General features: G+C 46.5%; 1 protein-coding gene across 1 annotated transcript in view; it reads left to right on the top strand.

Moving 5' to 3' along the window:
* Positions 1 to 21,425, top strand: part of LOC110091615 (uncharacterized) — a 38,588-nt gene that overhangs the window by 13,262 nt on the left and 3,901 nt on the right. The window contains exons 7-11 of the mRNA XM_078386812.1: positions 4,804 to 4,810; positions 9,279 to 10,083; positions 16,958 to 17,214; positions 18,630 to 18,756; positions 19,140 to 19,235. Of these exons, the coding sequence (XP_078242938.1) occupies positions 4,804 to 4,810; positions 9,279 to 10,083; positions 16,958 to 17,214; positions 18,630 to 18,756; positions 19,140 to 19,235 (1,292 nt within the window). The remainder of the gene's footprint in view (positions 1 to 4,803; positions 4,811 to 9,278; positions 10,084 to 16,957; positions 17,215 to 18,629; positions 18,757 to 19,139; positions 19,236 to 21,425) is intronic.

Genomic DNA, 21,425 nt, shown 5'->3' with positions numbered 1-21,425 from the left:
ATGTTAAGCATCCCTCTTGCAGGATGCTGATGGAGATGCACCTTCTTATAGGGTGCAATTGTTGATTGATTGATATATGTTCCACATCTGCTTGCAAATTAGTATCTGTTATGATTTATTATTAAGCTCTCGGTGTGTTTGGTCTCAATCAGCCCCATGTCATCCAAGATGTTGTTCACCTTGGGATCTTTATATCTCTGCCTGAGAAGATTTTAGAGCTGACATTTATTTTTAGCTGCTTTGTTACAGTGGTGCCTCACTTTATGATTGCCCCGCATTACGATGAAACCGCATTACAACGATCGCAAAACGATGGTCTGAATGGGGTTTTTTCGCTTTGCGATGATCGGTTCCCTGCTTCAGGAACCGATTCTTCGCAAAATGACGATTTACCTCCAGCTGATCGGCGGTTTCAAAATGGCCACGGGTAAATAAAATGGCTCCCTGCTGTTTTCTGGGACCGATTCCTCATTGCACAAGCACTGAAAATGGCTGCCCTATGGAGGATCTTCACTGGATGGTGAGTTTCCAGCGCATTGGAACGCACTAAACGAGTTTTAATGCATTTCAATGGGCTTTTTATTTTCGCATTACGACTTTTCGTTCTACAGCGATTTCGCTGGAACAAATTAACGTCGTAATGCGAGGCACCACTGTAGTTTGCTTTTTTATGAGCCCAACTGTTTGTAACTTGTGGATTTAACTATCTTCTTGAAGTGAATTATTAACTGCTCTGGGCAGTGTTGAAGAAGGATGGGATATATAGATTGCTCTTGATTGTGATTGTTACATAACAGCACTGATGTTACCTGTCTGTCATGGGTTTGGAGGGAAAGTTCCATCCTATGGGGAGTGGAAGGCGGGACATCAGGAGGAGGGGCTGTACTGTATAAATATGTGATGCCTGTGTGGTGAAGAGTAGATGCTGAGACAGACTGTGAGACACTGGGTTGGGACGAAGCAGCAGCTGGGGAAGAAGAAGCTGTTGTGGGAGTCTGGGTGTCTGACAGGGTACTACTGTGTGTCAGAGTACCAACCTGAAAGGTTCAGGGGTCTGTTGGTTAGCCAGAACTGATGGGTTCAGGGTCTGTGCTTTAAGTTAAAGGTTCTAGGTGAACCAAACTGTATGCTTGTGTGTGTGAGAATAAGCCACGTTACTTTATTTTATTCACCTGATTGTTTTATTTACCCTGTTTGTATTTAAAATAAACCTTATTCTTTTATTGTTTAAAAATCCATCCCTGGTCTGTGTGACTTATTATAGGGAATGGTTGGTGGCAGCTTAGTGTAACTGTGTGACATATCCCAGTAGGTCTGGGTTTGTCACATTGATTGGTGGCAGCGGTGGGATACGACTGGTCCAGTTGTCCAGTGGTCCAGCAAAGCCTTGGCAGGTGTGCCCAGAGCAAGGGGGGTCTAGTCAGGGACAGTCTGAGGCGCGTAGGTAATCTTCTAGGTGTACCTCACGGGGAGGTGCGCTAGTAGAAGAACGTGCCAACTGGGGAGACTTAGATTAAGGTGCTCTGAGGCAGCCTAGTTTTGGCGGGAAAAAGCTGAGGAAAAACTGCGTAGCAACAGCGAGCTAGCTTGCCAGCTGAGAGGCCCAGCAGAGGGGGGTAGGCTCTGACTCGATACTGTTGCAAATTTAGTGCTGAAGAACAGCAGCAATCTCTAGGGAGAGCTGGTTCTGAGGCCAAAAGGAAAAAAAGTGGTCGTTTTATTCTGAGGCTTGACTTTTTAAAGCAGCCTGTTCTGAGGGGGGGGTATGCCCTTGACTCGAAGCCAAGTAGCAGACATGAGTGAAGTGAAAGACCCCCAGATTGACCAAGGTTCTGAGGATGAATTTGGCTCAGTGCAGGGTGACAGCACAGGAGAGCAGGACCCAGAACTCAGAAAATTACTCCTAGCTCAACAGCATGAACTGAGGGTGAGGGAAATGGAGGAAAGATTAGAGAGAGAAAGAAGGGAGGAAAGGGAGAAACAGCGGCAATTTGAAATAGAGAGAGAGAGAGAGAAAATTGCTCTGGAGAAAGAAAGAATGGCGTTTGAATTAAGAAAACTGGAAATGATGAACCAGAACAATAATAATAATAGGGATTCTGAGGGAGGCCAACTGTCTAAGGCTGACCTGAAGAAATTCCCTGTGTACCACAAGGGAGATTGTCCTGAGGTGTTCTTTTCCTTAGTGGAAAGAGCGTTTGTGGACTTCTCAGTGAGGGAAACTGAGAAGATGACCATCATGCGTTCTTTAATCAGTGGTAGCCTGGCTGAGGTTTATGCCGAGATGCCTGAGGAACGGATGAAAGATTTTGCAGAGTTTAAAAAACTGGTGTTCGCAAGACATGGGATAAATGCAGAGCAGCTGAGACAAAGGTTCAGGTCCCTCACCAAGAAGCCAGAACAGACTTTTACCCAAGTGGGGGCCCAATTGGTGAGGCTGCTTGAGAAATGGCTGTCGCAGGAGGGAACAGAGACCTATGAACAGCTTAAAGACTTGATAGCCCTGGAACAGTTCTATTCAGTTCTGCATGGGGAATTGAAATTCCAGGTGAGGGAAAGGAAACCGAAATCTGTGGCAGCAGCCGCAGAAATCGCGGATTTTATCTCCCAAATAAGAAAGCCCTTGGGTGAGGGGAAATCTGTAGGTAAACCCAAAGAAACCTACAGCAAGTACTCTCAGGGACCAGGGAAAAGCCAGCAAGGGGGAGGGGCCCATGGTGAAGGGAAGCCCTCAGGCATGAAACCAAGCCCTCAGAATTTGGAGGGAAAACCGAAACCAGAGGAGAGAGAATCCAAATACACTAGAAAATGCTATTTCTGTCAGGGAAAGGGTCATCTGATCTCAGAGTGTGAGAAATTGAAGCAGCTAAAAGGAATGGTGCCTCAGAATTCTAGTGGGACCAAGCCAAAAGCTGTGTTCTGTGTCCAGAAAGAGCAAAGCTCATTGTCACAGAGGGAGCCTGTTGCCATGACTACTCAGTCTGGAACAGCTACCTATGCTGATCAGGCTGAGGAAAATGGTCCTCTTGTGGAGGTAAAGCGCTGCTTGCTGATAAAAACAGATTCTCAGTTGTTTGAGACAGCAGGGGTGGACGTAGGAATACTTGACCGGCAGTATAGGGGGCTGCGGGACACTTGTTCCCAGGTAACCCTGTGCCATCCAGATATTATTCCTAGGGAGTTTATAATCCCAAATGAGAGCATGAAGGTGGCAGGGATTGAGGGGCAGATAATCTCTCTGCCAGTAGCAGAGGTACCTGTCAACTTTCAAGGCTGGAGGGGAGATTGGCGGATAGCGATTTCATCGACTCTGCCAGCAGCCGTGCTCGTGGGAAATGACCTGGCTGAACATGTGAAACGGGTGCTAGTGATTACACGCTCACAAGCCACCACAGGGACAGTTCAGGGGGGTGATGATGAGCCAGAGACGGAAGCAGGTGGGGGAAGTTCAGAAGCTGTGGTGGAAACCTTAACCACAGACAGCAGATTTGGACAGGAGCAAAAGGCAGACGCCACTCTCCAAAAGTGTTTTGAACAGGTGACTGACGCCCAGCTAACACCTGAGACCCCAGTGAGATTTCTGGAGAAAAAGGGGATTTTATATAGAGAAACCCTGAGGAATATCTCAAAAGGGGGAGATGGGATCAGAAGTCAGCTGGTGGTACCTGAAAAGTATCGCCCCATGATCTTACAAAGGGGGCACTCTGACATGTTTGCTGCACACTTAGGAGTGAACAAAACACAGCAGAGAATCACACAGAATTTCTACTGGCCTGACATAGGGAAGCAGATCAGGGAGTTCTGTAAACAATGTGATGTGTGTCAAAGGCAGGGGAATAACCGCGACAGGACTAAAGCAAAGTTGTGCCCTTTGCCTGTGATTGACACTCCGTTCAAATGCATAGGGGTGGATATTGTGGGACCTTTGCCCAAGGCCACAAAGAGGGGGAACAGGTTCATTCTAACAATTGTGGACCATGCCACAAGGTATCCTGAAGCCATACCCTTGACTAACATTGAAACTAACACAGTGGCCGATGCTTTGGTGGGGTATATGTCCAGGATGGGATTTGCCTCAGAGATAATCACAGATTTGGGCGCATCGTTCACATCAAAGCTCATGAAACGCTTATGGCAGATCTGTGGAATTAAGCACAAGGAAACCACTGCTTATCATCCTGAAAGCAATGGGTTAACTGAGAAGTTCAATGGGACTCTAATGCGCATGATTAGGGCTTACTTGGCGGAGAATCCAAACAATTGGGACCAGAAGCTGCAATCCCTTTTGTTTGCTTATCGATCAGTGCCACAAGCCAGTACCGGGTTTAGTCCATTTGAACTTCTATTTGGGAGACGGGTGAAAGGGCCCCTTGATTTGATCAAACAAAATTGGGAGCAGATCACCCAGGATGACCCACAAGACGTTGTGACTTACATAGACACCTTGATGAATGACCTAAGGAGAAATCTAGAGCTGGCAGCAGAGAACCTGCAAGCTCAGAAGGTCAGACAGAAAACATGGTATGACCACAAAGCTAGAGAGAGACACTTTGACCCAGGGGAGGAAGTGCTTTGGCTTAGGCCCTGCAGAGAGAATAAACTACAGCTCAAATGGGCAGGACCATATAGGGTCATTTCCAAGATGTCAGACCTGAACTACCTAATAGAGCAGGAGGAGAACCAAGCAAGGAGGGTGGTTCATGTGAATGCCCTAAAACCCTACTACAGAGGGGAACAGAGGGTTTTATTCGCGATAAAAGCAGCTGAGAGTGAGGAAGCTGAATTGCCCTTCTGGGAGGGTAGAGGGGAAGTAAAATACAACCCAGAGGAGGTAAAGATCAGTCCTGCACTCACCCAAGACCAGCAGCAAGAACTAAAAATGCTGCTTAGTAAATATCAACAGGTGTTTTCCAACAAGCCGGGGATAGTGAAGGGAGTGATGCATCGGATCCACACAGGGGATGCACCCCCGCAGGCAGTATCCCCATACCGAGTAACGGGACCCTATAGGGACAAGGTGCGGAAGGAGCTGGACGAGATGCTGAGGGAGAACATAATCGTCCCCTCTTCTAGTCCTTGGTCCTCTCCGATAGTCCTTGTGGACAAACCTGATGGGAGCATTAGGTTTTGTGTTGATTACAGGAAATTAAACCGTGTAACCACTCCTGATGCCTACCCAATGCCCAGGCTAGACAACCTGATTGAAACCATAGGGGGTTGTCGGTTCATCTCATCATTGGACCTGGTAAAGGGATATTGGCAATTAAGAATTGATCCCAGGGATCAAGAAAAGACTGCCTTTTGCAGCCCTTTTGGTCTCTATGAGTTTCGAGTCCTGAGCTTTGGTCTCAGAAATGCACCAGCCACATTCCAAAGGCTGATGGACCAGACCTTGGCAGGGCTCAGTGACTTTACAGTGGCCTACATTGATGACATAGGGATCTTCAGTAATACCTGGGAAGATCACCTGATACACCTGGAGTTAGTGCTGCAGAGGTTAAGTGCAGCAGGGCTAACAGTAAAGGCCAGCAAGTGTCAGCTAGGTAGCCCAGAAATAAAATACTTGGGTCACATGGTAGGGGGAGGAGTGATAAAACCCCTGGAGGCCAAAATAGAAGCTGTTCGTGATTGGCCTAGACCGAACACCAAGAAAAAAGTCAAATCATTTCTTGGGTTGGTGGGCTACTACAGAAAGTTCATCCCGAGGTTTAGCGAGATTGCGGCTCCGCTGACCGATCTGACGAGGAAGAAGGCTGATGACCGCATCCCGTGGACCAGCGACTGTGAGGCGGCGTTCCAGAGGTTGAAGGAGGCGTTAATCAACTATCCAGTCCTGCGTGCTCCAGACTTCGACCGGGAGTTCATCATCTACACCGATGCGTCTAACAGCGGGGTAGGAGCAGTTCTGTGCCAAGAGGATGAGAATGGTGACCAGCATCCAGTGTCCTACCTGAGTAGGAAACTTCAAAAAGGTGAGAGACATTTGGCAACCGTGGAGAAGGAGTGTTTGGCCATAGTCTACGCGATCCAGAAGGCCAAGCCTTACATCTGGGGAAGACATTTTGTTCTGTGTACTGACCATTCACCATTGCAATGGTTAAAGACGATGAAAACCCACAATAGCAAACTTATGAGGTGGGCTTTGAACTTACAGGACTATGACTTTGAAGTGAAGGTGGTCAGAGGGTCAGTGAACTGTGTTGCTGACGCCTTATCAAGAAGACCTGAAGACTGAAGACGGCGAAAGAACATGGACTATATGTATATAATGAAAACAAAAAGTTAAAATGTACCTGGTTTTGAATTTGGTTGGTATTAATAAAGGTAAATTGATGTACTGTATATGGTAAAATGTTTAAATGCATATTTGCTATGGTTAACTTGGAGTGTAAGTATATGTAAGTATTATATGGTATGTATAAATGTTGTGTATTTTATGCAGGTTGTTTTTTTGGTGAAAAGCACTTTTAGCTTTCCCCCTACAAAACAACTTTTAAAGAGGGGAGGTGTTACATAACAGCACTGATGTTACCTGTCTGTCATGGGTTTGGAGGGAAAGTTCCATCCTATGGGGAGTGGAAGGCGGGACATCAGGAGGAGGGGCTGTACTGTATAAATATGTGATGCCTGTGTGGTGAAGAGTAGATGCTGAGACAGACTGTGAGACACTGGGTTGGGACGAAGCAGCAGCTGGGGAAGAAGAAGCTGTTGTGGGAGTCTGGGTGTCTGACAGGGTACTACTGTGTGTCAGAGTACCAACCTGAAAGGTTCAGGGGTCTGTTGGTTAGCCAGAACTGATGGGTTCAGGGTCTGTGCTTTAAGTTAAAGGTTCTAGGTGAACCAAACTGTATGCTTGTGTGTGTGAGAATAAGCCACGTTACTTTATTTTATTCACCTGATTGTTTTATTTACCCTGTTTGTATTTAAAATAAACCTTATTCTTTTATTGTTTAAAAATCCATCCCTGGTCTGTGTGACTTATTATAGGGAATGGTTGGTGGCAGCTTAGTGTAACTGTGTGACATATCCCAGTAGGTCTGGGTTTGTCACAGTGATAATAATAGGAACAATAACCATTATCATAATCATAATCTCAGCTATGTGTATGAATATCAGAGTTCTCCTTCTTGTTTGTTTTTGAGACAAACTGAATGAGAGAGCAAGCTGTCAACTAGAGACACGTTATTCATAAGTTTTAAACATTGTTTGCTATTCCAGCCATCCCTCAGGGGAGGCCACATAAAACCCTGAAGCTAATAACGCTTCAGACTGAATTGTGAATTGTTTCATATTAAGGCTGTTGGTGTTTTTACAACCGTGCATGCTGTCTGTACAGTAGTTTGTTTGGCTGGAAGAGGCCTTTCTGGGCTGGGCTGGCTGTCAATCTATCCAGCATTAACCAATCATTCCTTCCTCTCTCGGAATTCAAAGAGAGCCCCGCCTCTCTGCTGAGAGTCCTTTTCCCTCTCTGTTGAACACAGTTATCTGTTGGTTGTTTGCTATGACCTGTTTTCAACTGTAAGTATTGAATTTTTAAAATTCTTTTTTACTATTCAGAGTTGAGTTATTAAGATGGTAAGTGCCCGTTAATGACAAAAGGGGTGGTCTAATTTGGGGGCTTGAAGGTATTACTGTATTTCCTGAATCTCTGTACTTCTGTTGTGTATTAAAAGGAGAATTTTAATGAGAAATGCAAACGTCTGCGACAGAGGTAATGGGAGATTATGTCAGTGGCCATCTCATCTGGGGAGGGTGTTGATCAGGAAGGTCACCCTGGGACTCTGTCTGATTTTATTGTATTTGCTGTATTACAGAGCATGCTGGTTAAATAGCAGCAGCGTTCTAGCTGTTGGTTATGGTTTTATGAACAAGACTTTTTTTTTGCTTTATTAGCCTTTCAGGATCCTATGTGCAGAAATTTAAAAGTTTGCCATCTCCGTATGTTTTTCCCCCCCAAAATGCTAGTAATTATTGGTGTGCTTTTCCTCTCTGTCATTTTCCTCCAAAGGAGCACTTCTGGTTCTCAAATCCGAACCCACGTCCTGGTGGGAAGAAACAGAAGAGACGTTTATTGAACCCTACAAGGAAAGGAAAAAATGCACAGGTAGCTCCTTGATTGTACGATGGGGATCTTTGCCGGATATGTTTAGCTGCAAGTCCTTCAAGGTGCAACTTCTGTTGGCTTCTCCTTGAGAATTTTATCAAGGGAAGAAACCAGAAGACAGTTTTGCAAGGAGAATTTGTCATCTGCGAGAGAAGGATACAATTTGGGTTCAAACTATAGGGGAAATCTTTATGAATCTACTAAACACAGAAATGTTCAGATCTACATAGGTCTTTTGTCATCTCAGGCTGGCCATAGCCTTAGAAGGAGATCTTCCTTCCATTTAAGCTTCTTCAAGAAGCAACACTGGGGATGAAGCCTATGTCTGGATGGAGGGAGAGTAATTTGATAGCATTGTTCTTGTTACTATTAGGTGTTATCAAGTCACTCATGGCTTAACGGTGACTTCATGAATGGGAGAACTCCGGAATATCCTCTTCCTCAACAGCCCTGCTCAACTCTTGCAAACCTAACCCTGTGGCTTCTTTTAGGGCAGTGGTTCCCAACCTTGGGTCCCCAGACGTTATTGGACTAAAACTCCCAGAAGCCTTCACCACTAGCTGTGCTGGCCAGGATTTCTGGGAGTTGGAGTCCAAAGACATCTGGGTTACCCAAGTTTGGGAAAGACCGCTCTAGGAAGTCAATCCATCTCACATTTACTCTTCCTCTTGTCCCGCTTGTCTGTTGGCTGATTGTTAGTGGACAGCGGCTGTTTTAATTCACAACAAGATGATGATGATGATGATGATGATGATGATGATGATGATGATTGATTATTATTATTATTATTATTATTATTATTATTATTATTATTATTATTATTATTATTATTTTATTTTATTTTATTTTATTTTATTTTATTTTATTTTATTTATATCCCGCCTATCTGGTCGGGTCAGGACCACTCAAGATTCATTTCCTTGTCTTCTTTATGGCTTTCTGCACAGATTATTCAAATGTGAGGATTCATGACTCCCTCCATGGTTTTCTTTATTTATTTCTTGTAGGAGGGACGAGCGGAAATGTTGAACCACAGACGGAAACAAAACAAAAGCTGAGAAAAAGGTCTATTGTTTGTGAGGTCATGGAGATCCATGGGGTGTCCATTTTAAGAGAACATTGCACCGGGGAGAAACCATTAACAGAGACAACGGGAAGCGTCCGCACAAGGAAGAAATCCTATAAGTGCCTGGAGTGTGGAAAGAACTTTTGCCGGAGTAACAGTCTTGCTGTCCATCAAAGAACTCATACGGGAGAGAAACCCTATAAATGCTCAGAGTGTGGAAAGAGCTTCTCTCAGCGCAGCACCCTTGCGGACCATCAAAGAACCCACACGGGCGAGAAGCCGTTCACCTGCTCGGAGTGTGGAAGGAGCTTCAGTCGGAGCCGTGCTCTTGTCAACCATCAGAGAATCCACACTGGAGAGAAGCCCTATAACTGCTCCATTTGTGGGAAGAGTTTTGCTCAGAGCAGTAGCTTTGCTTACCATAAAAAAACGCACACGGGGGAGAAGCCTTTTGAATGCTCCGTCTGTGGAGAAAGATTCATTCAGAAAAGTACCCTCACCGATCATCAAAGAACCCACACAGGAGACAAGCTGTATGAATGTTCAGAGTGCGAGAAGAGCTTCAGTCATAGTCGGGCTCTCATCTATCATCAAAGAACCCACACGGGAGAGAAACTGTATAAATGTCCCGACTGCGGGAAGAGCTTCACGCCCTTGAGTGCCCTCACGTATCATCGGAGAACCCACACAGGAGAGAAACCCTATAAATGTCCAGAGTGCGGGAAGGGCTTTGGTCAGCGGAGTACTCTCGTCGCCCATAAGAAAACACATTCCTTTAAACCTTTTAAATGCCCAGAATGTGGGATGAACTTCCGTACTAGTCAAAACTTTGCTTTTCATTTCGAAATCCACACCGTACGGGAGAGCAGTAGAAGTTCTTCAAGGGGTTTTGAGTTGTGGGCAGGCTTGGAGCACTGAAGCTGTTTCACACGTGGCATCGCAAAAGGGCTGCAGCCGTGGGTCCAGCCACCGAATCCCCATTTCCTGGAACAGAGACCCGGCGGGGCTAAAAGACCACTTGCCCAAGGACCTGAGTGCAAAAACAGCTCTTGAGGAGACGACACCCAATCCAGTGAAACCAGGTGTGAGTGGAGGCAGAGAAGTGAGCCGTCCTCGCAGATGCCAGAGAGAGAAGAAAGCGAAGATGTGTGGTGGGGGAGTTGATTAAGTTAGATGACGAAGAGGGTATAACGAATAAAGCAATAGAAGTATTTCTGGCCGAGAGGACCATGGACTGGGGGGAGGAGCCGGGAACTTGGAGATGGGATGACTATATAAAGGAGGAGAGGGGGAAGATTGAGAATTGGGAGGTGAGGGAGGAGAAAGCTACACAGAGGTTGGAAACCGGTATAGAGAGGGAAAAGATTGTAACGCTGATTAAGACCTTTCCAAACCTCATGAAGGAAGACGGATTGCTGCCGCTACCCACAGCAGTTGATAAACCGTTAGGAGGTGAGCCTCACAAGGAATGGAGACAGGGAGGGGGGGGTCGAGTTCTTCCCTTATGACGAGCAAAGGGACCCCTGGTGGAATCAGCCCTTACTTCCCTCGACTGGAAGGTTCAGTAGTGATCCACCCGTGTTGTCGGACCACCTGTACAGTGCTGAGTGCACCCCTCACCGCCCCAACTACAACCTCCCTCTTTGGGGTGAAGAAAGCGTAAAGGTTAAAGATATGGGACCTGGGGTAAAACCCAAGAAATATAACTTGTTTGATAATGAAGAGAAGATGAACCCGTTTGGTTCAGAATTGTTTAATAGTAATGTTAATAAAACGAATCCCTTTTTGACGGTTACTTCGACTCCGGCTGTCATTCCGGCCGAATCCCTGGGCCCGCCTACCTTACAAAAGGAATCCAATCGCACCAGGTTTCTGTTTAAAACAGACCTGAAGGTGTCTTCGAAAGCTAAACATGCTTCGTACTAGAGTGCAAGGCAGAGACAGCCCTTGGAACGAAGTAAAATCTCCAGATAATCTGAGGATTCGTCCTTGATGAAATCCAACAAGAGATGGATAAGCTCCTTTCTGAAAGTTGCCTTGAAGTTCTGGGTTTTGTGGATGGCTTGTCAGATAATCTGTTATGCCCTGAAGGCAGGCCCGTTTGAGGTTCACATTCTGTATTGGCAAAAGAGCTGGGGTGGTGTTATGTAGTGGTGAGACTGGTGGACTATGACTGGGGTGACTCGAGTTCCAAATGTCATGTTGACATGAAGCCTGCAAAAGTGTTGGAGCAGGTTGTGGCTGGGCAACTCCAGGCGCTGCTGGATGGAACAGATTTTCTGGATCCATTTCAATTGGGTTTCAGGCCGGGTTTTGGCACAGAGACTGCCTTGGTCACCCTGTATGCTGACCTTTGCCGGGAGAGAGACAGGGGGAGTGTGACCCTGTTGATACTCCTGGATCATTGTGTCCTTCTGGGTAGGCTAGCTGGGTTGGGAGTTGGGGGTACCGCATTACAATGGTTCCGCTCCTTCCTAGCTGACCGTGTCCAGAGGGTGGTGCTGGGGGACAGTTGCTCTGCCCTATGGCGGTTATGTCATGGGGTTCCTCAGGGCTCAATACTATCCCCCATGCTGTTCAACATCTACATGAAAGCGCTGGGAGAGGTCATCAGGAGGTTTGGGCTGAGGAGTCAGCAATATGCTGACGACACTCAGCTCTACCTCTCGTTTTCCACCAATCCAGGTGAGGCAGTTTCTGTGCTGAACTCCTGTCTGGACCTGATAATGGACTGGATGAGGGTTAATAAATTGAAACTCAATCCAGATAAGACGGAAGTGCTGTTAGTGGGTGCTGCACCGGACAGGCTGGAGGGCCATTTCCCTGTCCTGAATGGGGTTACACTTCCCCTAAGGGACAGGGTCCACAGCTTTAGGGTGCTCCTGGACCCCAGTCTAACACTGGAAGCCCAGGTGGACTCGGTGGACAGGGGCGCCTTCCTTCAGCTGCAGAAATTATACCAGCTACGGCCCTACCTGGAAAAGCGGAGTCTCATGACTCATGACACACACACAGTTACACATGCACTGGTAACATCCTGCATAGATTACTGCAATGCGCTCTATGCGGGGCTGCCTTTGAAGACAGTCCAGCGACTGCAACTGGTTCAGAATCGAGCTGCGCGGCTGGTGAGTGGTGGGGCCACTAGAGAGCACATCAAGGCGATTCTGTTTAATTTACATTGGTTACCAGTAGCTGCCTGGGCCCAATTCAAAGTGCTTGTTTTGACGTATAAAGCCCTAAATGGCTTGGGCCCTGAATACCTGAAGGACCGCCTCCTTCCATATGAGCCTACCCGGCAGTTAAGATCTAGCCAGGGGGCCCTTTTGAAAGCGCTGTCCCTTAAGGAGATAAAAGGGACGGCTTGTAGACAAAGAGCCTTTTCGGCAGCTGCCCCCAGACTATGGAATGCCCTCCCGACTGAGATTTGTCTGGCGCCGACGCTGATGACATTTCGGCACCAGGTCAAAACTTTCCTGTTCCAGAAGGCTTTTAATTGAAATAATATTAGCTGTGGGTCCAATGGCAGTTTTTATATATATTTTAATTGCATTTTAATTGTTCTAACTTTTATATTTTAAATGTTGTAAGCCGCCCAGAGACCTTTGGGTAGTGTGGACGGCATATAAATTAAATAAATAAAATAAATAAAAGAGCTTGTTTTCAATGCTGGCATCCCAGCAATTCTTTCAGTAGCAGAGTGTGGGAATATATTGGCTTAAAAGCCTTCTAACTACTTTGTGGAAATTGAGTGCGGCCTTAAAATGAAATAAACGTCCTCTAGTTACACAGCGGATGAAAATGGTTCAGGCAGGGACTGACAAAGCAGATTGAGCTACAGGTAGGTTACCCCTTATTTGTTAGTTTACCTCGACTGACACTTACTGACTCAATACATTCAGAGACCCTGGTAATAAGAGAAAATAAAATGATTCAGTTTACTCACAGTTCTTCATAGAATAAAGTAAAAAAGGCAAACGTTCCCCTTGACAATTTGTCCAGTCTACAATTTGTATTTTACAATTTGTCTCTTCCTACAAAGGAAGAGCTAGGCAATAGGAGAAACTGAGTTATGCCTTAAAATGACCTAGAGACAGTATAAACTGTCTAAATGATTGCAAACCAATCAGTCTGACAACTGGCACTGTGCATATGGAGCTGTGTCAAATTGTATTAAAATGTATGTAAATATTTATGAGACAGAGATTAGTGTTAAAATGAGAAGGATGGGGATAAGCTGGGAAATGTGAAAGAAGGGGATGGTGTAAAATAGAATCAAGCCATTAAAATGCAAAGCAGATTGATTAAAAGAAATGTGCAACTAAGTAGAATATTTATTTGTTGAGTCACCAGATAAAGGTAATATGTTGTAATGTGAATGGACTGGCTGCCGTAATTTAAAACAAAAACACAGCAGAAGCTGAGAAAAGCACTATTTACATCCCAATTTTTGTGACAGCATTGAAAGAAAGAGAGCAAGGTTATTAGACTGTAAGCTAACCCATGTGATCTGTGTCATCAAGTACAGACGACATATAGCAATCCTAATAGGGCTTTTAAGGTAAGTGAGATACAGTATTTGATAGGGCCAGCCCTACCATTAAGGGTGAGCAAGGCAATAGTGAGGGACCTCAGCCCCATTCACTTCTGTTGGAGGTCATTGCTGTGTGTACAGTACTACATGGCCTATCTATCTTCTACCCCTAATGTGAAGGACAGGATTCTGATCCCAGGATTGAAATTAAATTTTCCTTAAAATCTGATTAATTTCTGCATCTGCGGAAGCAGGTGTTTACTTTTCTCTTTTGCCTCCAACACCAAAATCATTTGCTCTGGAACTCGCCTCTCAGAAGTTGCTCACAGTGAAAGAAAACTTCAACCTGAAATAAAGCTATTACATCTCGTTTGAATCATTGGCTGTTTTTAGCTTTTAATATTGTGTTTTTAAGGATGCAAGTTGCCTTGGATCCTTTTTTTAGGTGAAAGGCGGGGTAAAATATTTTCAATTAATCAAGCAAGCATGGGATGAAGCTGGTTGTTTCACAGGGATGCAAATGTATAAAAAGGCACAGAATTGGCTAAAGGTGGCAGAATATAGCTCCAGTTGCTTTTAAAAGCAGTTCCCAAGACCTTATTGGTCTTTTCGTCCCTTAAAAAGGAACGAAAGGAAAGGAGGAAGGAAAAAGAGAGAGAGAAAAAGATGAGAAGACAGGAAGCCCTTTCAGACTGACATTAATTGTATTTTAGTTGAATTTTAATTGTTGTAAGCCGCCCAAAGACCTTTGGGTAGAGTGGGCGGCATATAAGTTAAATACAGTAAATAAATAGGAACCGATGGGCAACTTGGCTTATTGATAAATGTGTGCAGCTGATGAGTGCAAAGAAGCGCGGGAATGGAAACTACATTAAATACAGATACACAAGGAAATGCTAGATTAGTAATTGTTTCGGATTTCTCCTTCAACTTTTTAAACTTCTGCAATTGTAAGAGCTTAGATAATCATTTTATACGTTCTCTTAAGTGTCCATATGAAAGGGATGGTGGCCTTGGGGTTAAAGTGAGGGAGTATGACTTCCTAGAGGGGCCAGCCAAAGAGGTGGCATGGCAACGTCTACTTCCCGCTGCATCTGGGAGCCTATCCGCTTCTGGCTTGGAGCGCCGGTGGCACCGCCCCCTTTCACTGGGCTTCCAAGGGAAATGGTGAGTGACAGATGCAACGGGGTACTAGGAAGGGGAAAGGGTGGTGGGAAGGCAAAGCGGACTTGAAGGGCGCCTCCCCCCACCTTGGGAGGCAAATGGTAGCTCCCACCTCAGGCTCTTTCTAAGGATCCCAGGCATCTGGGAGAGTCCAAAGTGCGTGGGGGTGCAGAGCGACCCCAGAAAATGCATGGACCGAAAAAGGGGGGGGCAGGAGGAAAATGGGAAAGGGAGAGAAAGGCAGATCCTCCCTTTGAAGATGGGGTTTTGGGGGGGGGGTCCGACTCATGGCGACCCTATGAATGAACAATCTCCAAGAGGCCCTGCCTTTAACAGCCCTGCTCAGCTGTTGCCAACTCAAGCCCATGGCTTCCTTCAGGGAGTTAGTTCATCTCACATTTGGCCTTCCTCTTTTCCTGCTGCCTTCCACCTTTCCCAGCAGGATTGGTCTTTTTCCAGAGAATCCTGCCTGCTCAGGATGGGCCCAAAGGAGGACAGCCTCAGCGTCAACTTTTTTTTTTTGCTTCCAGAGATAGTTTGGGTTGGATTTGTTCAAGGACCCACTCGTTTGGCAGAGAGGCCTAAAACTTAATTAGAAACGGCACTGAAACCAGTCCTGAACCAGATTTTTAAATAAATCTACTCTCCCTCTATTCTTCATCCCAGGGGAAACCAGCCTAGGCAGCTAGTGTGTCTTCTTCCTCCTCTTGGCCCACCATGAAGGTCTGAACAGGAAACTAATATTATCCTCTGTGTGTGCGTGCGTGCGTGCGTGCGCGTGCGCGCACCTGGCGAAAGGCTGCCCTGAAATACATCTGTTACTATTATAGGTGCTGCAAAGCTTAGTTATTAGCGTTTTGTTATTCTTGTTGCAGAAGCGGAATCGCTCACATCGCTACCTCTCTGTAGACAGGACTTTTAGATCATCTGATTCCAAACTGCATTGCATGTCCAGAAAAGGAGAAGGTGTCTGGCAGAAGGTTTACACGTGAAAAAGAGGGTGGGGGTTAAGAGGAAAGTGGATCCTGCTTGATGGTGGTATAGGTGTGTTTCCGACTCAGTGTGCACCTCTCCTCTTTCCATTCAGAAACTTCCTTAGATTCAACCCCGTGCTGCTTATACAGTGTCCTTCCACATAGTAAAGGTGGTGGCTTCAAATCAAAGGGGTTTTGCCAAGGGTTCAATTCCCCATCAGGCCCTCCTTGAGAGGGGCTGGGCCCAGTGATCCATAGGATCCCTTCCAGCTATGCAGTTCAAAGCTTATGATGATGATGACAAAGCTGTGGTGACACCCAATCTTTCAGACCCTTCACTTATGAAAGAAATTGTTGGCAAAGCCAGGAGATCCTTTCAGTCTGGTTGGGCCAAGTCTCGAGGTAGAAAGCTGGATAGCTCAGTGGTTTAGGCATCTGGCTGCAGAGCCCGAGTTGGGAGTTCGATTCCTCCCCACTGGGCCTCTTTGACAGGGGCTGGACCTGATGTTCCATAGACTTACAGCTCTGCAGTTCTAGGATGATGATGATGATGATGAAAGAGGAGTATGCGGCCACAGAGACGGGGAACTGTAGGGGCTTTCTGGCTGAGAACAGAACAAGAAAAACTTGGTCAAGGAACTTACAGCTCAGAAATACAGTGGTGCCTCGCATTACGATGTTAATTCGTTCCAGCGAAATCGCTGTAAAACGAAAACATCATAATGCAAAAATAAAAAGCCCATTGAAAAGCTTTGAAACCCCTTCAATGCGTTCCAATGGGCTGGAAACTCACCGTCCAGCAAAGATCCTCCATAGGGCAGCCATTTTCGGTGGCTGTCTTGTGAGGAATCCGTCCCAGAAAACAGCGGGGAGCCATTTTATTTCCCCAGCGGCCATTTTGAAACCGCCAATCAGCAGTCCGAAAATTGTCATTTTGCGAAGAATCGGTTCCTGAAGCAGGGAACTGATCATCGCAAAGCAAAAAAACCCTATTCAAACCAATTGCAATTGCAATCGCAAAAAGATTGCCGTAATGCGGTCTCGTGGTAATGCAGGGCAATCATAAAGTGAGGCACCACTGTAAGCGTCAGTGCTTTGGGGGATTTCCTAATTAGAAGTCTCCTCTCTCCCACCTCCGCCCCTGCCACCAACAGCTGACGCCACATGTTTTGCCATCAGTGGTGGAAGCCAGAAAGGCCCACAAAAGAGCCAGATCCCAGATCTTGTGGCCACGGAGCCATTTTTGTCTGTCTTTCCCCCAGAAATGGAGACTTCGGTCAGAGATCATCGGGTAGAGACCGGTTCCGGGGCAGCGGCCCTGGCCGAACGTTTCCTCCTGAGCCAGGCAGAGATGAAGCAGGACGAGGAGCAGGTGAGAGTGTTTCCACCCCCCCTCCATCATTTCAAGGAATAGAAAAAGTCTGGAACGTTGCTCTAAACATGGTCACAGGCTGCCCGTTGATTTTATAGAAAACATCCACAGAAACATTTTCCAGAAAACATCCTGCTCCTCCCTCTCTTGCCAACAAAAAGGCAGGCCAAGAACATTCCTTTCAGGAAAGCGATTTTCAAAGCTCCAGTTATCCACACTACATAAACATCTGGGCAGCTTTATTAACGGAGATAACGGCAGGGAGAAACCGAAAAAAAAGGAAGGATCAGCCTTCTGATCGTGTTCAGCCCTCAGAGTAACATTAGGGAAATGAAACACACAGCAGGGAGGTGGGCCTGTCCTTGAATTCAAAGGCTGGAAGGAATGATTGGTTAGGTAAAGGTAAAGGTTCCCCTTGACTATTTTTTTGTCCAGTCGTGTTCGACTCTAGGGGGCGGTGCTCATACCTATTTTCAAGCCATAGAGGCAGCGTTTTGTCCGAAGACAATCTTCCGTGGTCACATGGCCAGTGCGACTTAGACACGGAATGCTGTTACCTTCCCACCGAAGTGGTCCCTATTTATCTACTTGCATTTGCATGCTTTCGAACCGCTAGGTTGGCAGGAGCTGAGACAAGCGACGGGAGCTCACTCCGTTGCATGGATTCGATCTTACGACTGCTGGTCTTCTGACCCTGCAGCACAGGCTTCTGTGGTTTAGCCCGCAGCGCCACCACGTCTAGTTAGTGCAGAATAAATAGACAATCACCCCAGCCTGGAAAAGTTTCTCCCTATCACACAAATTACAGACAGCATGCGAGGTTGGAAGTCAAACTCCAACAAACGCTAATAGGATATTCAAGGTATCTGAGATATTTAAAGAGTGGTTGACTCACCACTAGAGAGTTTCCTGTCCAGTCAGGATACTTGAACCCAGATCTCCTGAGCCCTAGTCTGACACTGGATCCCCTACGTTACGATGTCTGTCAGGGTCTCTGCTCTGGAAATGATCTCTCTCTGGCATGACCAGTAGTGATTGAGGTCCATACAGGTTTGTGGCAGGATCTTTTTGCCTCCACTAGCACACACTGCTCTGTTGCGCCCCCAGGAGGAGGTTCTGAGCCACTTACTTTAGGAAATATCTTAGACTCCCTTGCGTGACTCTAATCCGTGTCGGAAAGAATTGGGAGAGTCTCTGATTTTCACAGATGGTGGGAGCGCGGGTGAAAAAGGATACTGGTCCATGAGTTGATCTAGACTCCCTTTTGTGGCTGTGGCTTCCACATTTTAATGATCGGCTGGGTAAAGAGAAGGAAGCCCAAGTTTTAAAAAATTGGGAAATGCTGCTGTTCGCCTCCACTGCTTTCCTGATTGGTCTTTTCTCTGTCACTGATTACTTCCTTACTCTGCTTTCAGCTGATGGGGCAGGTAGTCGCCGGGGCCACCAAGTCCCCCGAAGCTGAAAAAGCTGCAGTCGATGGGGAACCGAGAACACCGTTCAGATGGATTGTTCAAGAGAGCAACGGCGATGTTATCTCGCCAGGTAAGGATTGGTGGTGATGGGGCGTTCTCACCCTTCCAACCTAGTCTCACTCTTGAGAAGCAGGCCTGGAAAATACTGGGATGGCTTTAATGTTCTCTTTGAGCCTGGCCAAGGGGGGAAGAGCTAAGAAAAGTCCTGCTGGATCAGACCAAAAAACGATCCAGAGACTCACCAGATGCTTTGAGAAACAAATAGGAAACCCAGTTTAGCTGGACTACATTACAAATCCGCTGACGCTAAGATGTTTATTACCTATTTTAAATTTTTTTTAAAGTTTGGATTGTGTCGTGTCATGTATGTTTATTAAAAAAATTAAAATTAAAAAATAAACCCTGTGTATTTAAATAACCAAATTGTGTGTGTGTGTTTTTTCCTTTCCAAAGAAGCACTTCTGGTTCCCAAATCCGAACCCGTTTCTTGGCTGGAACAAAGGGGAGAACCATTCGCCGAGGATGACGAGGAGAACAAGAAATCCACAGGTAGACGCCTGAAGGACTGGGGGTGGGAGAAGCTTTCTCAGACCTCCTGGGCTAAGGATTTCTCCTGCAAAATACTTCCTTTAGCGAAATATCTTCCACTTGATTTCTGAGATATTGTTAGGGGGAGCACCCAGAGAATGCCTGGGCAAATATGTGAAATACAGAATTTAGCACCAAATTGTTTGCATCCAAACTGCAGTAAGACCTCCCTATCCAGAGGATCGGTATCCACTGATTCACTTATCTGCTGTCTGAAAATGCTAAATAACACCCCCCCTCTGCCTGAAATACTTATTTATATGTATTTCCAGGGAGTGTTTGCCAGAATGGGGCACGAGAGGGAGCCAGAGACCATGCAATGTATAGTGTTCAATGCTTTCACGGTTTTCAGCATCCGCCATCGCGGGAGGCTTGGAACGGATACCCCAGTCGTACTGTATAGGGCAAATATCTGTGATAGAACAAAATGTGCCAACCTGTCAATCTCCATCCTTTAATTTTTCCCTGCATTGCCCAAAATCCCTGTTGTCTACTGTTGAAATGTGTAGCAACCCAATATTGCTATGCATGGACTCATGGACACTTGATCACATGATCGCCTTTAGAAAAGAACATCTGTCTAGGAAAACGTGACTTGTTGGTTCCCTCCTCCTTTAGCTGCCATGCTGTCTTTTCCTTCCTGCCATTAGGAGCTTAACCTTCAAGGTTTTTCAGTGAGTGCTTGCCCTCCAGCATGTGAGGCAGACCTTAGATGGAGCTCTCTCTACAGCCATGATTCGGAGAGGGAGAGGGGGAAACACCCGATTTCCTACCCTTTTAAGAGATGAAATGGTGATTCTTTTCCGCGATCCCATCTCTTTTTACAATTGCTTTTAATGGGCAAACATTTATTTGTCCAATTGCCACCAGTTAAGAAGTTAATGTAGGCCTGTGTGCAGTTAAGCGTGAAAGCAAACGCCTGTGCTAACGTCACCATGGGTGGTGATTCACCAGTGACGTAGTTACCAAGTGTAAGAACGCCATAGGATTTTGGTGCTTGTCTTCTCGGACTGGCTGTGCATTTGGAAGGCCCCAGCCTTCTGTCTGAACTCCTTCATGCAGTCATCATCATAATAACAACCATATCCTGGAGGAGGATGCAGACCTGGCATGCATAACCGAGACGTGGATTGGCGGGGAGGGGGTCCTCCCCTGGCTCTCATCTGTCCGCCTGGTTATGCTGTCCAGCACCAGGGTAGACTGGAGTTGCGGGGGGGGGGGAGTAGCCATTGTTTATAAATCCAGCTTACAGGTTACTAGGCGCTCCTCTGTGGTAAAGCCAGATCTAGAGGCACTCCATGTGTCAATTGGGGCCAGCGATGGAATTGGGATTTTGCTGTGTTATCACGCTCCCTGTAATCCAGCGACTTCCCTACTGGAGCTGGCTGACTTTGTCTCCGCGGCATTGTTGGGATCCCCGAGGCTTTTGGTCCTGGGTTATTTCAATGTGCATGCGGAGGCAGAGGCCACTGGGCCAGCTCTTGAGTTCCTGGAAATCATGGCTTCCTTGAACATGTCCGAACATGTCAACGGCCCCACCCATGTGGGTGGTCACACACTGGACCTGGTCTTTTCCACCAATTGGAGTGAGTGTGGTCTGGTGGTGACTGACCTTGTGTCGCTCCCCTTGTCATGGTCAGATCACCATCTGGTAAAATGTAACGTTTCCGTGGCTCTCCCCCCTCGCAGGGAGCAGGGACCTATTTCTATGGTCCGCCCTCGAAGGCTACTGGATCTGGTTGGATTCCAGGACGCCATGAGAGGGGTTACGGCTGACCTGGCTAGTGCTCCTGTTGACGCTCTGGTTGACAGCTGGACCATGGCTGCCACCAGGGCCATACACATGATCACGCCTAAATGCCCTCTCCGTCGCAGAATCCACCCGGCGCCCTGGTTTAACCAGGAGCTCCAGGCGCTGAAGCAACATAGGAGAAGGCTAGAGCGTAAGAGGAGGAAGGACCCGACGGATTATAATTTGATAGCTGTTAGGGTTGCAACTAACCTTTACCTGTCTAAGGTAAAGGCTGCCTGTTGAACTTACTTTGCCAACCAGATAAGCAAAGTGTCCAACCAGCAGGCAGAGTTATTCCGTATAGTACGCGACCTATCCGGAACTGGTCCTGGTGATAGGCCTCCCCCTAGTTTCTCACC

This window comes from Pogona vitticeps, chromosome 2 (genome assembly GCF_051106095.1).
Source record: "Pogona vitticeps strain Pit_001003342236 chromosome 2, PviZW2.1, whole genome shotgun sequence".
NCBI lineage: Eukaryota > Metazoa > Chordata > Lepidosauria > Squamata > Agamidae > Pogona > Pogona vitticeps.
The sequence above is the reverse complement of the archived record's forward strand: the minus strand, read 5'-3'. Positions and strand labels throughout refer to the sequence as shown.